Source organism: Peromyscus eremicus, chromosome 1 (genome assembly GCF_949786415.1).
Source record: "Peromyscus eremicus chromosome 1, PerEre_H2_v1, whole genome shotgun sequence".
Lineage (NCBI taxonomy): Eukaryota > Metazoa > Chordata > Mammalia > Rodentia > Cricetidae > Peromyscus > Peromyscus eremicus.
The window spans coordinates 61772314-61790094 of record NC_081416.1 but is presented as its reverse complement, the minus strand read 5'-3'; the positions used below and the strand labels follow the sequence as shown (position 1 = coordinate 61790094).

The 17781-nt window shown below is 45.8% G+C and overlaps 1 protein-coding gene across 1 annotated transcript; it reads left to right on the top strand.

Moving 5' to 3' along the window:
• Positions 1–435: 435 nt before the first annotated feature.
• LOC131912345 (interferon-induced transmembrane protein 1-like) lies at positions 436–2545 on the top strand. Its single transcript, XM_059264668.1, has 3 exons — positions 436–777; positions 1598–1808; positions 2301–2545. The coding sequence occupies exons 2-3, from the start codon at positions 1623–1625 to the stop codon at positions 2466–2468; spliced, it is 354 nt and encodes a 117-aa protein (XP_059120651.1). The 5' UTR covers positions 436–777; positions 1598–1622; the 3' UTR covers positions 2469–2545.
• The last annotated feature ends 15236 nt before the right edge of the window (positions 2546–17781 follow it).

Here is a 17781-nt window from a genome sequence, read left to right as displayed (position 1 = left end):
CCCAGAAAGTACTATTAGATGCTAGGCATCCCTTGCATCTGAAATGCCAATTGTAAGTAAAAATTAAGTGCTGACGGCTTTGCAAAGTTTAAATCAGGTTGCTGCAGGCTCCAGGATCTTCAGAGGTAGAAATGGACACAGAGGTAGAAGGCAGTTCCCAGACAAGGTTTTTATTAGGGGCTTTTACTTCAGAGGGAAAGGGGAAACAGCACAGAGGTTTGGGGCCATGAGGGAGGGGAGTGGCTCTGTCGCTTCCTACTTTCTACATTAAGGAGGTAAGGCGATGCCACTTAGCACCAAGTGAGGACTTGAGGCGGTGGTGTGGTCTTGATGATGCCGGTGTATTCAAGAAGGTTCATATATGCTGTGATGACTAACGTTACTTATCAACCTGACTACATCTAGAATTAACCAATATCCAAGCAGGAGGGATTTTTTTGGGGGGAGGGGTTGTTATTTGAGATCAGAAGACCCACCCTAAATCTGGGCCACACCTTCTGGTGGCAGCCCACATAAAAGGACATAGAAGAAGGAAGCTTTTGTTTTTTGCCTTCTCGCGCTCATTCTCACTGGCAAGTTCATCTCTCCTGCTCCTGGGGCATTCCTTTGCTGGTATTAGAACCTACTTCTTCAGGATTCCAACGTAGCTCTCTAGGACCTCCCTGGGACTCTAGCACCAAATTGAGGCAGCTGACACATTTGGTTTGTGGACAACTACTGGATCTTTGGCCTTTCCATCAGGACACAGCCACTGTTGGACTACTCGGACCACGGCCTGTAAGTCATTCTAATACACCCCCCTCCCTTTTAACCACATGCAGCTGCTTTGGCCAGGATGTGGGGGTACAGTTATCTCTGGGGAATTCCAGTCCTAGAGGCCATTGTTTTTCTTTCAACTTCAGCTTCTGGAATAAGTGCCCAAAGGCAAAAGCAGATCAGCTAAAAATACAGGATCATGAGCTCTCGGGCCTGTTTGTACGGAAGGTCGATGTTAGAATCTCTGACAATTTGTATCTCGCTGTCTATTACAACATACGAGAGTTAGATTAAAACCAACCAACCAAACAGACAAAAAAGTCATCATTCAGTCAGGTGGTGGTGGTGCACGCCTTTAATCCCAGCACTCAGGAGGCAGAGGCAGGAGGATCTCTGTGAGTTCGAGGCCAGCCTGGTCTACAAAGCAAGTTCCAGGACAGCCAGGTCTGTTACACAGAGAAACCCTGTCTTGGAAAACAAAACAAAACAAAGTCATCATCCCTCAAAGCATGCTACAGGGCGGTCATACTGCTCCCATCTACTTACTGTAACCCACACACTTGGGATTACTGATGTCATTTCTTCTCCCCAGTGGAGGGTGGGCTGCTTCCCTCCAGCCTCTGGGGATTCCTTCCAAGGGCTTGAAAAGGCCTAGGAGTGGCCCTCCCTGCACACGGCCCTAGTGGTAACTTGAGACCGTTATTTGTTCTTACTGCCAGGCCCTAGAAAACACACCAGCTTACAAAAATAAGGAGTTTTCCCAGAAATAGACCCCATTGGGGAAAAGGCAGGCCAGACTTCTCAGCGTGAGCCACATTTCCCATTCCTTCTTTATTCACAGCTCTTACAGCCTCAAAAGCCAAGAGATGCCTAAGGAGCACCCACAGGTGGTTGCCCTGGGGGTACCCCAAGTCTCAACTTCTACGACAGCCACCACTATCAACATGCCTGGTGAGATCTCCCAGCCCGATCATGTGGTCTGGTCCACGTTCAATGCATTCTTCTTGAACTTCTGCTGCCTGGGTTTCCTAGCGTATGCCTACTCTGTGAAGGTATTGTATTTGAACCTCAAGCTTGTCTTGCTCCGATGGTACCTGGGGTGTTGCTGGGGGGGGGGGGATCTTGTGTCAGTGTGTGAGTTTATATGCATCATCTGTGTGTGTGTGTGTGTGTGTGTGTATATTCGTGTGTGTTGGGGAATGTCCAGGTAATCACAAGGGAGGTGCCTGGGGATCCCTGGGTCAGGGTATCTCCATCCTAGCCTATAGCCTAGAATTTTCCTTACTTGCTGGTTCCTGGAATGTCTCTTCAACCTGGAGACTAGGACTCCAGGCTGGATAGAAAGCACACAAGGGGCTCACAGGAAACAGTGGGGTAAATTAGTGCTAGGTCTCTCGGGATAGTCTTGAGTGTTGTGAAAGTGGAAGAAGGTCCCTGGCCTGAAAGGTAAAGGGAATGCTGGGAAGATAATGGGAGAATTGAATCAGAACACTTGTCTCTCAGTTGACTGGCTCCAGGGCCACTGACCATCTGCTCTGCTCCAGTCTAGGGACAGGAAGATGGTGGGCGATATGACTGGGGCCCAGGCTCACGCCTCCACTGCCAAGTGCCTCAACATCTGTGCCATGATCTTCAGCATCTTTATGATCATTGTCCTCATCATTGTTTACGTCCAGGTATTTGCCGTCTTGCAGAATTCTGGCAGACAATAATAGGTTCCAGAGCCTTCTAGTCCCACCTTGTGTTCCGCTGTCTACAATCGCCCCACACCCTAGTCTTAGCCCTGACCCTTTACCCCTCACATACGCAACTGTTACCCTCACACATCTGTCCACAGTGGATTCAATAAAGTGTGTGTGCTGGCCACTGTGGTGTGACTCTCTGTCCCTGAACCAGTCTTGAACTGAGCTCATCGTGCGTCTTCCCAGTCTGATGCCAGCAAGATGCCCTCAACTTGTCAGGTTTCTGGCCACCTGCAATGGGCAATGACTGACCAGAGTGCGGCGCGCCCCGACCAGCGGGGAAGCAAGACACGACTCCAAGATTCTTCCTCTATCACGGTTTTATTGAACGCTGCTCGGTTATGGCTTCTCGGGAGAGCTGGTACGGGAGGGGGGCCCCGGGCGCCGGGGCAAGCTGGCTTATATGCAGGTTCTGGGGGCGGAGCTTGGGCGGTAAGCTGATTGGTCAGTACTATCGGGTGATACCACGTCAAGGTTGCATCAGCCTTCGGGCGGGAGAGCGACACGTTAGCATTCGGGATAAACAGGAAACCAGCGCCATCTTGTAATGGCGTTTGAGCCAGCGGACTGCTGCAGTTCCCCCTTTTTGTTTTTGGCAACCCAGAGCTAGGAGTCTCCTCATGATGAGCTTCCTGCTCGATGGGCGAGTGCTGAGTAGGAGGAACAATGATACTCTCTAAACGGGTGCAATGAGCAGAGCTCTCCGTGTGCAGGAGCAGTATCATAGGCTTCCTAATCGGGTGCAATGGGCAGAGCCCTCCGAGTGCAAGGACAGCCTACAGTTCCCTCAGCTGGGCCAACCAGATACTTGGGGAACCGCCAGCATCCAGGGCGGCCATAGCATAAGTGTACGCTCTGTACGATTGCACTTTATCAACCTACAGAGGATCCAACCCAGTATGACTAGACCAATCAAGCCCACTGTTCCCATCGCCCACACCCCAGCCCATTCCTTCACATAAGATGCAGCTGTGACCAAAAAATCAGTAAATTCTCCCAAGGTGGTCAAATGAGCACGCGTCTGATTTAGGGCAGCAATAGAGGCGATGAAATTCAATTGTAACATTTCAAATTCTCTCTCATATCCCAGGGATACCCTGCCAGACTTTTGTTGTTATATGCCTGAAACAGGGATCCTAACTTATTCTTGGCTGGTTTAAAAGGTTTACTGTTTAAGCACTGTTTTTGAACTGGAAAATAAAATCAGTGCTATGATAGCTTGAAGTTTGATAGGTGGTAGGATAACAAACTTCATCCTCCAGCCTGCAGATGGTGGAATGAAATTGTGGAAAGAGAGTATCCGTTAAAAACACAGGAGCGGGCACAGGCCAGGCTCGAAGGAAAGCCCAGAATATGTCATCCTGAGTCCAGGCCAGATTCATTGAAAGAGGGAGGAAACCTTAAATACAGGCTTACAGTACAATGGGAGATCCCCGGAGGGCAGAAGTTTGCTACTGAATGTTCTACATTCTTGCATCTAAGCTGTTAACGCCCAATATGCAGGATACACAAACAAGGAACTTCCCTAAAGCATTCAGGAGGGTGGATACCGGCAGGGAATTAGAATAGGGAGGACATCTGGTCAAGGTCGGCAAGCAGGCAACGGCTTTACTCAATATGGGAGGAGACCAGGGCCCTACAGGTCCCCCCTTTTTACTAAAAAATGAGCTTCTGACTTAGGTTGCGTGGGACGTCAGCAGGTCACCTTACCCGTCATGGAGACACCTGCCCAGGCCCCGCAAGTGCTCTGTCTTAGGTTGGTGAGCGCCCCCCAAGCATTACCCGTCTCTGAATACTCATTATCATACAGGCTCAACCACGTGAGCTGTAGAGTAAACTGTTGCCAAAGATCTCAAAGTGGCGCTGGGCTTGCAATCTGTGCGACCCAGAAAAGACCAACAGTAGTCCTAACCTACCCATAGCCAGGAGGCTAAAGGCGATTGAGCCATTCCCTTCTTAAACGAGCCTTACTGCAAATTGGAGTCCTTGTAAAGTGGTATCCCATACGCAAATGGAACTTTTTGCAACTTTCAAAGCCAATTTAAATGTATAACTGTAGAATTAAATTTATCATGCCCAATAGAATGAAAGATTAACTAACTGTGGTAGCTACTTTTGCTGCCAGGGTCTCCATTGTGCTAGCTGTAGAACCCAATTATGAAATAGCCATCCCAGAAATAGTAGCAGCAGTGGCCACCACCGCTATAACAGCAACAACGGCAACAGTGATGTCAGTCTCTTCTGGAGCGTGTTAGCATCATCTGTGTCTAACTGCCATGGTCCACTGGCATGGACGCAGCTCCAGGAACACGAACCACCAAGGCCCATTTTTCTTGATCCCAGCACTACTTAGGCTGGCAGGTCTGCAAAAGAACAACTAAGAACCATAAAGAAAACAAAAACAAAAACAGCAAACAAGGAGCAGAACTAATGGTCTCATTAATGGCTACATTCTTCAGGCTCACAAATTTTAAGGTGTCTTCAAAAGAGGCTAGAAGAATTTCAGGAGGCCAATAGATGTTGCACAGAGCCATTCCTGAAAAGTAGGTACTACACCAGCTTGAAGAGGGTTGCAAAATGTGAAAAGGCTTAGCTGGCATGCTACTGTTAACAAATTAAGGTCATTGACCTTCAGAGTTATCCTTAATCTCCAAGGTGTGACACATTCCCAACATTTTTGAAAAAAGGTTACCATACATTACCTTCTGAAGAATCCAACCACATGGCTATAGTTCCTAGGCTTACGTTAATGTTTGCCAAGGCTGGCCGCATTGGGCTCTCAATCCCCATTGGCATCAGAAGGGGAGAGTTTTTTACGAAGGCCCAATAGGTCTCTGCCATGTCGGGATTCAGCAGCAGCCACAGGGTGCACACAGTGCTCAGGAAACCGAAGAGGAATTTCATTGTCCCGTGGAAAGACACAAACAGATCCCCGGGCCCACACCAACACCGGATCGGGTCACCTCCAAGTGCCAGTAGAAAGATCCTTCCATCGCACCAGAGGATGATTTGCAACAGGAGCCCTCCAGTGCTTATCTGCAGTGGATACTCCAGCAGAATCCACCAATAAAAAATTTAAATATATAAAACAAGGGAAAGAGTAGAATGTGGAGAGGAGAGATGAGCCCCTAGCTCCCCCCTTTTTACTTTAGAAATATATGTTTTTAAGGTACGATGGCAGCGTTCTACTATAGCCTGTCCTTGAGGATTATAAGGAATACCAGTCTTATTAACAATAGAAAAGTCTTGGCAGAATTTTGAAAATCCCGTACTGCTGTAGGCGGGACCATTATCAGTTTTTATGCATTTTTGCACGCCCATGTAAGCAAAAGCATGAAGGCAATGATTCTTTACATCCTTAACCGTTTCCCCTGAATGGGCAGAAGCAAAAATTAAAGAAGAATATGTATCAATAGACATATGGACATATTGTAATTTTCCAAAGGAAGGTACGTGTGTGACGTTCATCTGCCACACATGATTAGGTAAAAGTCCTCGGGGATTAACTCCCAAATGAGGAACAGGTAAAAATTCCACACAAATAGGACATGATTTAACTATCTGGAGGGCTTGTTCCCTGGTTATGCCTGTAGGATGACGAAGAGATCCAACATTAAGATGATAACGTTGATGCAACTGAGTAGCCTTATCAAAGGCAGAACAAACTAATGTGACAGCCACACGAGTAATGGCGTCAGCCCTCTGATTACCTTCACTTAGAGGTCCAGGCAATTGAGTGTGAGCTCTAATATGGCCCACATAAAAGTTATGTGAGCGGGACCATATAAGTCCTTGCACTTGCAATAAATATTCATGAATGGGAGAAATGGATGGTATGTAGGCTGTTGTCTCCAAAGGCATAATGGCATGTGCCACATATTGACTATCAGTATAAATGTTTAGAAGCTCATCAGAAAACATCTGTAAAGCAAGCAACAGCGCCTGTACCTCTGCCATCTGGGCAGAAGTGCCCTGAACTTTCATTCTCTTCACTATGTTACCAGAAATTACCACAGCAAAACCATGTGAAGTGCCATCAGTAAATACCACACGGGCCTGAGGAATAGGAGTCATCTGTACTATCTTGGGAAATATAACAGGATGCAATTTAAAAAAATTTACACACATCATTGGAGGGGTAGTGAGTATCAAACTGACTCTGCATGGAGCATGTTAATATGGCCCAATCATTATCATTAGCTTGCAACCATGCTATTTGAGACTGGGTATATGGGGTCACCACAATATCTGGCTCCTTACCAAAAGTTTGAACACTGATCTTGATTCCCTTAAATATAATCTGAGCAATAGCCTGTGGATAAACAGTGATGTTTTTTGCTGGAGAAGCTGGGGAATGTACCCATAGAATAGGACCTGTTTGCCAAAACACTCCAGTAGGTGAATGAGTAAAACAAAATATTCATGACCTAAATAATGATAGGGAAAAGATACCTGTACCTTTTCTGGGGCAATCTGTAAACTAGCCAGGCTAAGAACCTCTTGTAATTTAGAAAAGGCATCAAAAACAAGTTTTTTATCTTTAGCAGCCAATAAAATATCATCCATATGAGTCAATCACAATTAAATGCCAATGTTTAGGAATTGCCATGGGGCAGGCAAACCAGGCTGTGTTGCTCCCATGAGAAGCATGGTATTATTTACAGCTCTAAGATCTTGTAATAGCCGCCATTTTCCTGACTTCTTGTAGTGGCCAGTTGGGATCTCAGGATTCTTATGAAATTATAGATATGTCCAGCACCAGAATCCAGTAATCTTTTAATCTCAATCCCATATAATTTTATTTTTAACTTAGGCTGTTTATCATTGATAACTGTTTGTCAAAACACCTTTTTCCTATACTTTCAAAGCCTCCAGTTCTACATATAGGTGCCATTTTGCAATTAAAATAGGAAAGCAATATTAATCGAGCAATTTTATCACCAGCTTCTATTTTCATGGTCCTTTTTACATATACCAATTATAAAAGCATTAAATACAATCTCTACAGGATTAAGAGGTAACTTTAGGTAATACTTCTGAGTATTTTTATAAAATCTTAAAAAGAGGATCCTTTTTTATAGATTCCAAGTAACATTAATGTAAATTGCCAAATATTAACAATGTGGACCAAACAATTTATTTGTATTTTATTTACTGGAAAAATAATTTTGTAACCTCTTTATCAGTAAGAGATTATTATTTATGGGTTTATCTTTTTTTTTTTTTTTTTTTTTTTGGTTTTTCGAGACAGGGTTTCTCTGTGTAGCTTTGTGCCTTTCCTGGAACTCGCTTGGTAGCCCAGGCTGGCCTTGAACTCACAGAGATCCGCCTGGCTCTGCCTCCCGAGTGCTGGGATTAAAGGCGTGCGCCACCACCGCCCGGCCATGGGTTTATCTTAGCAACATTATTTAATAAGTTAACAACCCAATCCATTTCAGGTGTTACACTTCTATAGAATTAAACCAAGAATTTCTAGAAAGCAACTTAAATTGCAGAGCCAAATTTTCAGTAATGATCAACAGACAAGAGCATACCTAATATATAGTTCACAATTATGAATTCTGTTCCTTAGTTTATCTACCATGAGAATCCAAACATTTATTAAGACAATCAAAAGAACAGAACATCCTTTATACAATGAATAATTAATATCTCTGGAAATTCAACAGCATTGACTTAGTATTCCATGTCTGACCGAAACCATTTTTCACCAGAAGTTGGGCCCGTTTAAACTTTTAGTGCTAGTCCCTCTCCTGGCCTTTGCTTGTTTGCCTGCCCGCGAGTCTGTTCCCCTCATCGGCCTTGTGGCTAAGCCTCCCGCCTGCTGCTCCAGGCTATCTCACACACACCTTCGCCACCATGCTGGGTGCTTGCCCCGCACACGTGCACTCACGTTTAAACTTTCTCTTACTTCCGTGAAGGGACTACCTAATGAGTTATTCCCACCATAAGGGAAAAACAGAAAAACATTTCCCATGAAGGGATCCTAAATATTGAATTATTCCCATTCTGAGGGAAAGAAATAAAAAACATTTGAACCAAAATTAAGCAAACAGACAGCAAAACTTTAAGCTCTGGGCTTGTTTGCTAGTTCAGCCAGCAGCAATGAGGCCTACCTGCCGATTCTTTGTAATTCAGATGCTGCACTGCAGAAAGAGCTCAGAGTTTCAGCTATCCTGAAAATTCTACAATTGGAAAAAGTCTTTTCTTCCTCCATTACCACTGGGAAGAGGCTTTTCTCTTTCCTTCATCCTTCCTCTACAGAGCCCCAATCTTTAGGCCTAGTTTCAAAATTTTTCCCCTTTTTACCGGGAAAATCCTTTTTTCTTGATTAAAATTTTTCTCCCTTTTCTAAGAGGAAATTTCCTTTCCTTCCCTTTTCTCTTTTATTTTCTTTATGTTTAGAATTTTCTTTGCTAGCTTCTGTTTCCTTACCGGTTTCGGACTGACTATCCTGCCATTCTGCCATAGCCTTTCTCCCCTTTGCTACTGCTTCCTGTGCCTTTTCCTCATCCAGACAAGATTTCACCAATCTCCAAAAAGGCAAGGTGGCTTTTCCTAGATCTCGTTTGTGTTTTTCCAAATCTTTTCCTAGCTTTTCCCAGGAACTCATTGTGAGATCACCGGATACCGCGAACCATGGCGCATGTTGATCTATCTCTTTAAGCGCCCTTTTTATAGAACCGGAGGATACATTAATATCCCTTGCACCCAGTAATTCCTTCACAGGTTTGACAAAAAACTCAATATGTGAGTCAAAGTTCCCCATCTTTGAAACTGATTTATACTCAAAGAAAACAACGAGCTAACGAAAGACTATCTTATCTCCGGCAGTCCCCACTAAGGAGCTTTACTTTCGTTTCGCTCGCAGCAACACAAACTTTACTTTCGTTTCGCTCGCAGCAACACAAACAAGTTTCCTCCGCGCGGTGGCAGCGCAGCCAAAAGCAGCACCCAATCACCAAGATAACCCACACAAAAATTATCAACGGGAAAAAGTCCAGCAAAAAGGCAAGATTGGTGTCATAGGCGTCAGTCATACCTTATGAGTACTCACCGTTCCCGTGTGAGGTTCTGAATCTTCGGCCCTCCTCCGAGTCGTTCGCAAGGTCCGAAGTTTCCCGGGTTTCGGCACCAGTTGCGGCGCGCCCCGACCAGCGGGGAAGCAAGACACGACTCCAAGATTCTTCCTCTATCACGGTTTTATTGAACGCTGCTCGGTTATGGCTTCTCGGGAGAGCTGGTACGGGAGGGGGGCCCCGGGCGCCGGGGCAAGCTGGCTTATATGCAGGTTCTGGGGGCGGAGCTTGGGCGGTAAGCTGATTGGTCAGTACTATCGGGTGATACCACGTCAAGGTTGCATCAGCCTTCGGGCGGGAGAGCGACACGTTAGCATTCGGGATAAACAGGAAACCAGCGCCATCTTGTAATGGCGTTTGAGCCAGCGGACTGCTGCACCAGAGTTCTCGGTGGGTTGGGGGTGGGGAGTGTGAGCTTTGCTCACTTCTGGCTCCTGTCCCCAGAATGCCCAGAAATGATCCAGAACAATGATCCAGCAAGTGTCCAGTCCACTGAGGTATTACCAGCTGAGGTTCCTATGCACGTTCTATCCAGACAAGCTGCATCTCAGTTCTATGAGGACCTCTGAGTTGAGGCTCTGGGTTCCTGGAAAGAGCTCAGACATAACACACTGGGTTCTGTGATGGAAGCTCTTCTCTTGCCCTTCTCTTACCTTCTGGCTTCCAGCAGCAACACAGGTGTTTACTTCAGACTCTAGGGTGAGACGTTTAGGATGAGGGCCACGCAATGCCCTTGTTACTTGCTTTCGTGAGTGAGGCAAGCAGCAAACCCAAAGGAAGTTCTGCAAGTTTCTGGGGAGTCTGGACCTCCCCGCTCCTGTAACCTTGGCTGTGCAGCAGCATCCTTGTGCAAGAGGGGTCACTCACCCTCTCCTAGTAGATCTTGCCACAGACTAGACCCAGGTGTGGTGGCGGCCACGTCCATGCTTGCACCTCAAGTTTGCGAGTCTCTTGGAGTCCCCAGAGCAGAGCGATGCTGACAGTTCATCTCAGTGGTCCCTTCTCAAGAGTACTTGCTTTCAGTTCCCAAGTCAGTCCCTCAGAGTCCACCCAGCCTTTCCCCATGTCTGGAGAACTTGTTCCCACACCCTGCAATTCTTTTCCTCCCAAACCGCCATAGTGGATTTGAATGCACTCAGAATTCCTAGGGTCTGGGGTCCCCTTGGCGCCAATGCGGGAAGTGCTGCAATGGAGCAGCCCAGCTGTTAACAGGAAGGGGTGGAGGATACTTTGACTATGCAGAGTGACAGAGCCCCTTACTTGTCCAGGACCCAAACTTGTCTCTCACTCCTGACTATGCAGAGTGGAGTGACCCAGCAGAGGAGTCTAATCACCCATGAGGGATCTAGTTACCCAGCATTCCTTGAGGCCCAGCAGAGTGAGAAGAAAAGCAGAAGCCAGGCTTCAGAAGTGTGTTATGCATTTGGGAGCTATGTTTCCTAGGCCAGCCATCCCCCAGGACCTTTTATGTCCCAGAAACTTCCTGTTCCTGAATTTTGGCTTTATGGGAAATAGCTAGGTACTGAGGGGAGACAATTAAATAGCTGAGGGCCAATATTTTCATGGCAGAATAGCAGGACAGACGAGGGAAGGGTCTGGGGAACTTCTTGTCCAGGAACTCAAATCAGAACTTGACCCAGGGTCCCTACCTCCCTTTAAGGTGGGGGACCTGGTGTGAGAGTCTCCTCAGTGATGATGCTGGTCAAGAGCTATAGCACTCACAGCCATAGACAGGCTCCACACCACCACCCTCAGAGCACCGCTAAGCCTGCACTCACTGTGGGGGGAAATCCATGGCCTCTCCTGGGAAATCCATCTGCCTGCCATAGGTATGGGCTGAGGAGCTGCTGCTCCTTCTACAGCAGGGAAAGGAGGTACCTTCCAGCTCAGGGTTTGGATGCTCCTGGCTGACTGGAAAATTTGTCTCTTGACTGAAGCCTGAGAGTTCCTGGAAGGCAGATGTTTTCCTGTGAGCTGTGAAACAACCATTATTAAAGTAAAGCCTGCATGAGATGGCAAGATGGGGAACTTCAAGGCTATCCATGGAACCAGAGAGAGAGCTGTCATCAGAAATGAGGTAGGGCTGGAGAGATGACTCTGTGGTTAAGAGCATTTGTTGCTCTTCCAAAAGACCCGAGTTCAATTCCCAGCCCTACATGGCAGCTCGCAACCATCTGTAACTCCAGTTCTAGGGGATCCAGCATTCTCTTCTGGCCTGCCTGGGCACCAGGCAGGCACATGGTACACAGACATACAGTGCAGGCGAAACATCCATACACATAAGATAAAAATAAATAAATCGAAATACTCATTTCTTCAAAGAATCAAAATAAGAAGCCAGGTGTGGTAGTGCATGTCTTTAATATCAGTACTCGGAAGGCAGAGAGGCAAGTGGAACTCTGAGTTCAAAGCCAGCCTGGTCTACATGGAGAGTTCTGTGACAGCCAGGATTATGTAGAGAAGCCCTATATCCAAAAAAAAAGAAAGAGAGAAAGAAAGAAAGAAAGAAAGAAAGAAAGAAAGAAAGAAAGAAAGAAAGAAAGAAAGAAAGAAAGAAAGAAAAAGAAAAGAAAAGGGAGGGAGGTGTGGTTGATATATTGTGCACCCCAATAAACTTATCTAGGGGCCGGAGAAAAGAACAGAACAGCCATAATATTAAACATAGAGGATACGCAGTGGTAGCACACGCCTTTAATCCTAGCATTCCAGAGGCAGAGATCCATCTGGATCTCTGTGAATTCAAGGCCACACTGGAAACAGCCAGGCATGGTGACACATGCCTTTAATCCCAGGAAGTGATGGCAGGAAGCAGAAAGGTATATAAGGCATGAGAACCAGGAACTAGAGCTGGTTAAGCTTTTAGACTTTTAGCAGCAGTTCAGCTGAGATCCATTTGGATAAGGACACAGAAGCTTCCAATCTGAGGAAACAGGATCAGCTGAGGAACTGGCGAGGGGAGGAAGCTGTGGCTTGTTCTGCTTCTCTGAGCTTCCAGCATTCACCCCAATACCTGGCTCCAGGTTTGTTTTTACTAATAAGACTCTTAAAGATTCCTGCTACAGGGAGGGAGGAGGGAGGGGGAGAGGGAGGGAGGAGTTCTTTTGTGGTGAAGGACACAACCGAGCATTTGCCAGTTTAACTGATTTGGTAACTTCGCACGGAGCTGACTTTCCAAATTTCAGTGCACGGCAGGATGGCTGAAGGATCAACTCAACTGACTCCTCCAAAGCTGGAGTGGGGTCCCCTCTGACCCCCACCATCTGCCTGAGTAAGAAAACAGGTAACCACAGAACAGGTGGGGTGACCACAGCCTCAAGCACAAGCCAGCCACCATCACGCCTTCCACAGCCCTCACCTGAGGCTGCCCTGCCTCTCTCTCTCTCCTGCCTTGGCTCTGGCTACAGGACCAAGAAAGAATCAATAAATGTGAAGTAAACAGAGGGTGGAAAGGACTTTTTGGGTAAGGCTCACCTTACCCTCAGCAGGAGTAGAAAGGAAGCTGGCTTTTCCCACCCCTGCCCTCAGTTAAAGCATGACCCCACCACCACCCCGCCCCGCCTCTTGCCCACAGGGAGAGCATGCATGACTTCCCTTCTGAGGCTGCAGCTAGCTAAAAGACACTTAGGAAACAAAGACGAATGTCACAGTCAAGAAACGGTGGAAGGGCAGAACAAAACCCAAAGGCGCTTGCAGTTTTATTCTCTGAATTCCTGACACACGCCACTGAAAGGTTTTCTAGCCTCAGAGCACAGGACAGACCGCGACCAAGAACTGACAAAACCACAGAGAAACTCCACACACTGACCACAAATCACACAAAGCTAGCTAGAGACAACCCGAGAAAAAGGGCCCTAAAAACAAAGACTACAGTAGACCAAAATAAACAGGAAAAACCAGTTGGCTTTGACAAATACGACCTTGTTGCAACATATGAAAGTTATTATCTTCTGTTTCAAGTAAAATAAAATGCATACACTAAATGCATGATATGAGTGCTTAGGAATATCATTATCTGCCATTGAATGTTCTAGATCAAAGGGAGATTAACATTCAAAAAAGATAACAGTAAGTAGATAGATTAAATCATATAAATAAATATCTATCAATCAGTAGATTTCCATACGCCTGATGTTACAGTAACAATCTGAAACAAATGAAAATTTGAATTGCACATGAATTGTTTATGGCCCCGTAAACAGAATAAAGACAGAGCAAAGTCACCCAATTAATGTAATTGGAATGTAATAAACCAAAGCTGCATGGTATAACCTGTCGGTTAGGCATTACCAGGGCAGAAAGGCATGCACATATTTCCTTGTGTTGGTCAATCTTCTATTCCTAAATCAAAATACCTGAGACCATTAACTAATGAAGAAAGTGGTTTATTTTGGTCCACGGCCCTGAAGTTCCATCCAAGATTAGCAGTCCATGTGCTTTGGGATCTGACTAGGGTACATCCATCACAGGGAAGCACAGAGCAGATCAAATGCCGGCAAAGGTCAGTACTCCACAGTCCTCTCCAGGCCGCATCCCCAGTACCCTGAGCATTGTCCACTAGGACACATATCCCGATCCACCACCCCCAAAAACAGCAAAGAAATTAAAAACCTACAGTGAGTCTAGCCCTGACAGTGAACTGACCCTCAGGGAATCTGGGATCAGCATCAGCCTGAACTATATAATAGATACGACGGTTAATCTTCATTGCCAACTTGACTGAATTTACAATCACCCATGGAAACCTGGGTGTATCTATGGAGTTTGTTGGTTTGATGGAGAAGGGAAGATCCTCCACAAGTGTGGGTGACACCATTCCACACGCTGGGGACACAGACTGAACAAAAATGAGAGAGATTGCTGAGCACCACTATTTCTGCTTCCTGGCTTTTAGTAAGATATGCGACCAGCTGCCTCACATTCTTGCTGCCATGCCTTCTCCACCGTGATGACCTGTACGAACCCTGTGAGCCAAGTAAACCCTCTCTTCCTTAGGTTGTGTTAGGTCCCAAGAAATTCCTTTTCCCCAAGTCTAGCATTTAGACAAAAGCCAACATTCCCTCGGGGACTTGAGAAGATAGTTCCTACCTTATCTCTGGCAAAGGGGACCGATGGCTCCTCAGTTAACCTATGCCTGGTGCCTATTGGCATATCAAGGTCCATGCCAGCCTCTGGGCTCCCCCAGTCCCTATCCACAAGTACCTGTACAGTCATCCTGACTGGCATGCCCTGCCCTCACCCTAAACCTCCAGCCCCTGAGCTGCGTCTCCCTTCCCCAGCCTCGCTTTCCTATATAACCCAGACATTTCGGCCACATAGTCTCCCGGTTCCTCTCGTAGCTCTGCTCCTGGACCTCTCTCCGTCCATTTGTCCTTTCTTCTTCCCTCTCTCTTCTCTTCCTCTCTCACTCTCCCCCCTTTCTCTCCTCTCATAACCCTCAGTCTGGCCTCTTCCGGATACCTCTGGCTGTTCCTTCCCTCATATCGACAATAAAACCCTTCTCTTCACCACACCTAGGAGCGGTCATGTCCTCGTGTTCATTCATTTGGGGATTTTTTTTTTTAAGATTTATTTATTTATTATGGATACAGCATTCTGCCTACATGCATGCTTGCAGGCCAGAAGAGGGAACCAGATCTCATTACAGATGGTTGTGAGCCACCATGTGGTTGCTGGGAATTGAACGCAGGACCTCTGGAAGAACAGCCAGTGCTCTTAACCTCTGAGCCATCTCTCCAGCCCTCATTTGGGGATTTAAACAGGAATCAGAGAAGCTGGGGAAGGAATGTGCAGCTCAGGAGCTGGAGGTTTAGGGTGAGGGCAGGGCATGCCAGCCAGGATGACTGTACAGGTACTTGTGGCTGGGGACTGGAGCATAGACCTTGATATGCTAATAGGCACCACTGGTCTAGGTTAACAGAGGAGACACATGTCCCTTTTGCCAGAGAGAAGGAGAATGATTCCTTTTAGCAAGTAGGAACTATCTTCGTAAGTCCCTGAGGAAATGCTGGCTTTGTCTAAATGCCAGACTTTGGGAAAAGGAATTTGAGGAGAACCTAATAGGTTTGGAGTTTATCTCTTGCCTTTTTGTCCCTCTTCCTAACTTTCATGTGCTCATCTTTTTTTCTTTCTTTTATTTAACTTTGCTTCTTCTTTACTTTCCCCACTTCATTTCATTTAGTATTTATACTTTTACTGCCATTTTAAACTCTGACGTTTTCAGTGATCTTTGCTGGGCACCGTGTGGTGGTGTGAATAGGAATGGCTACCACAGGCTCATATATTGGATGTGTGGTGCCTGTTGGTTGGACTGTTTTGGGAAGGAGCGGGAGGTGCAACCTTCTTGGAAGAGGTGTGTTACTGACTTGGAGGTTTCAAAAGCCCATGCCAGGCCCAGTCTCCGGCTCTCTCTACCTCCAACTTGTGGATCAGGATGTAAACTGTCAGCTACTGCTCCAGTGCCAGGGCTGCCTGCCTGCTGCCATGCTTCCTGCCTTCGTGATCATGGACTCACCCTCTGGAACTGCAAGAAAGCCCTCAGTTAAATGCTTTCTTTCATAGGTTGCCTTGGTCGTGGTGTCTTTTCATAGCAATAAAACATTAACTAAGATAGGGAGTGATTAACTTTAATAACTTGTATTTGTGTTTCTATATCTTGTTTGGTTTGATGTGGTTGTTGGTCAAACAAATTGGTTCTTCCTTTTTTTCTTTTTTTTTTTTTTTTTTTTTTTTTGGTTTTTCGAGGCAGGGTTTCTCTGTGTAGCCCTGGCTGTTCTGGAATTCACTCTGTAGACCAGGCTGGCTTTGAACCCATAGACATCTGCCTGCCTCTGCCTCCTGAGTGCTGGGATTAAAGGTGTGCACCACCCCCGCCGGCTTGTTTCTTCTTCTTAAATGCCACTCTTCATTGAGTATCACCATAGGCCCAGAAAGTGGCTCACTAAGAAGATTCTGAAGTAAAACCAGAAGGTCTTTACATCATGGAGCTTCACAGATGCAGAAATCACAACACAGAAACTTATGAAAGATGGAAAATCAAGACATGATTCTTCCAACATAATCATAACACAATAATCAAATTAAAAGATAAAAACATTGAAATGTCAAAGAATTCAGGGCCTAGTCATAATGACCTCAAAGAGAAGCAACCTTGAAAAAGAAAGTCAAAAGCATGAGTAAGAAATTACACAAGCAAATGGAAAAAAAATTGTTGGGGGGGACCATAGAAAGTTAGAAATGAAAAAAAAATGAATCAAATAAAAACTATCACTAATGACGTGAAAGCATCAGCAGATTAGATCAAGTAGAAGAAATATCAGGGATTGAATAAAAGGTCAAGGTAACACACATTGATATACCAGTGGAGGAGGGGACCATGACCACAACTTTCAAGAACTTTGAAACATGATCAAGAGCAAACCCAAGAATCTACAGGGTAGAAGGGTTTTTAGAAAGTCTATTCAATAAAATTATAGCAGAAGTTTTCCCAATGCTTGGGAAAGAAACAGACATTCAAAAGCAAGAGGCATTTGGAACTTCAAAAAGGCACAGCCAGTAAAAGAACCATTCTATAGCTCATTTGAATCACAATCTTAAGACTACAGAGCAAAGGAACAAGCCTGGGAAGAACGGCATGCATATTTCCAGCCCTGAAAGTAAGAAACTGTCTATCAAGTCTGCTGTATTGAGCGGTTGTCTTCTCACATCAAAAGGGACTGGGTGTGGTTGCTTACACCTGCCATACCAGAACTTGGGAACTTGAGGTAGTAAGATTTATGAGATTCAGAGGCCAATTGAGCTATACAGTGAGTTCCAGGGCTAAAGAGACCCAATCTCAAAAAAAAAAAAAAAAAAAAAAAAAAAACAGTAACAAAATAATAACTGGAGAACTTCTCAGGAGCGGCACAACCTGAAGCAATCCATGACCACTAAGCTAGTGCACAGGAAATACCAAGAGTCCTCCATACAGCTGAGAAACAGTCACAAATATGAGAGCTCAACAAAGAAGACATTTCATGAGAAATATATGAACAAATGATAACAAAGAATCACCGGGCAATGGTGGGGCACGCCTTTAATCCCAGCACTTGGGAGGAGATAGAGGCAGGCGGATCTCTGTGAGTTCGAGGACAGCCTTAAGGGAAGTGTCAAGGGAAGGAGCCCCTTGTCCTGAGTCTGGCTTAAACGGCTTGTCCAGTGAGAGTCTA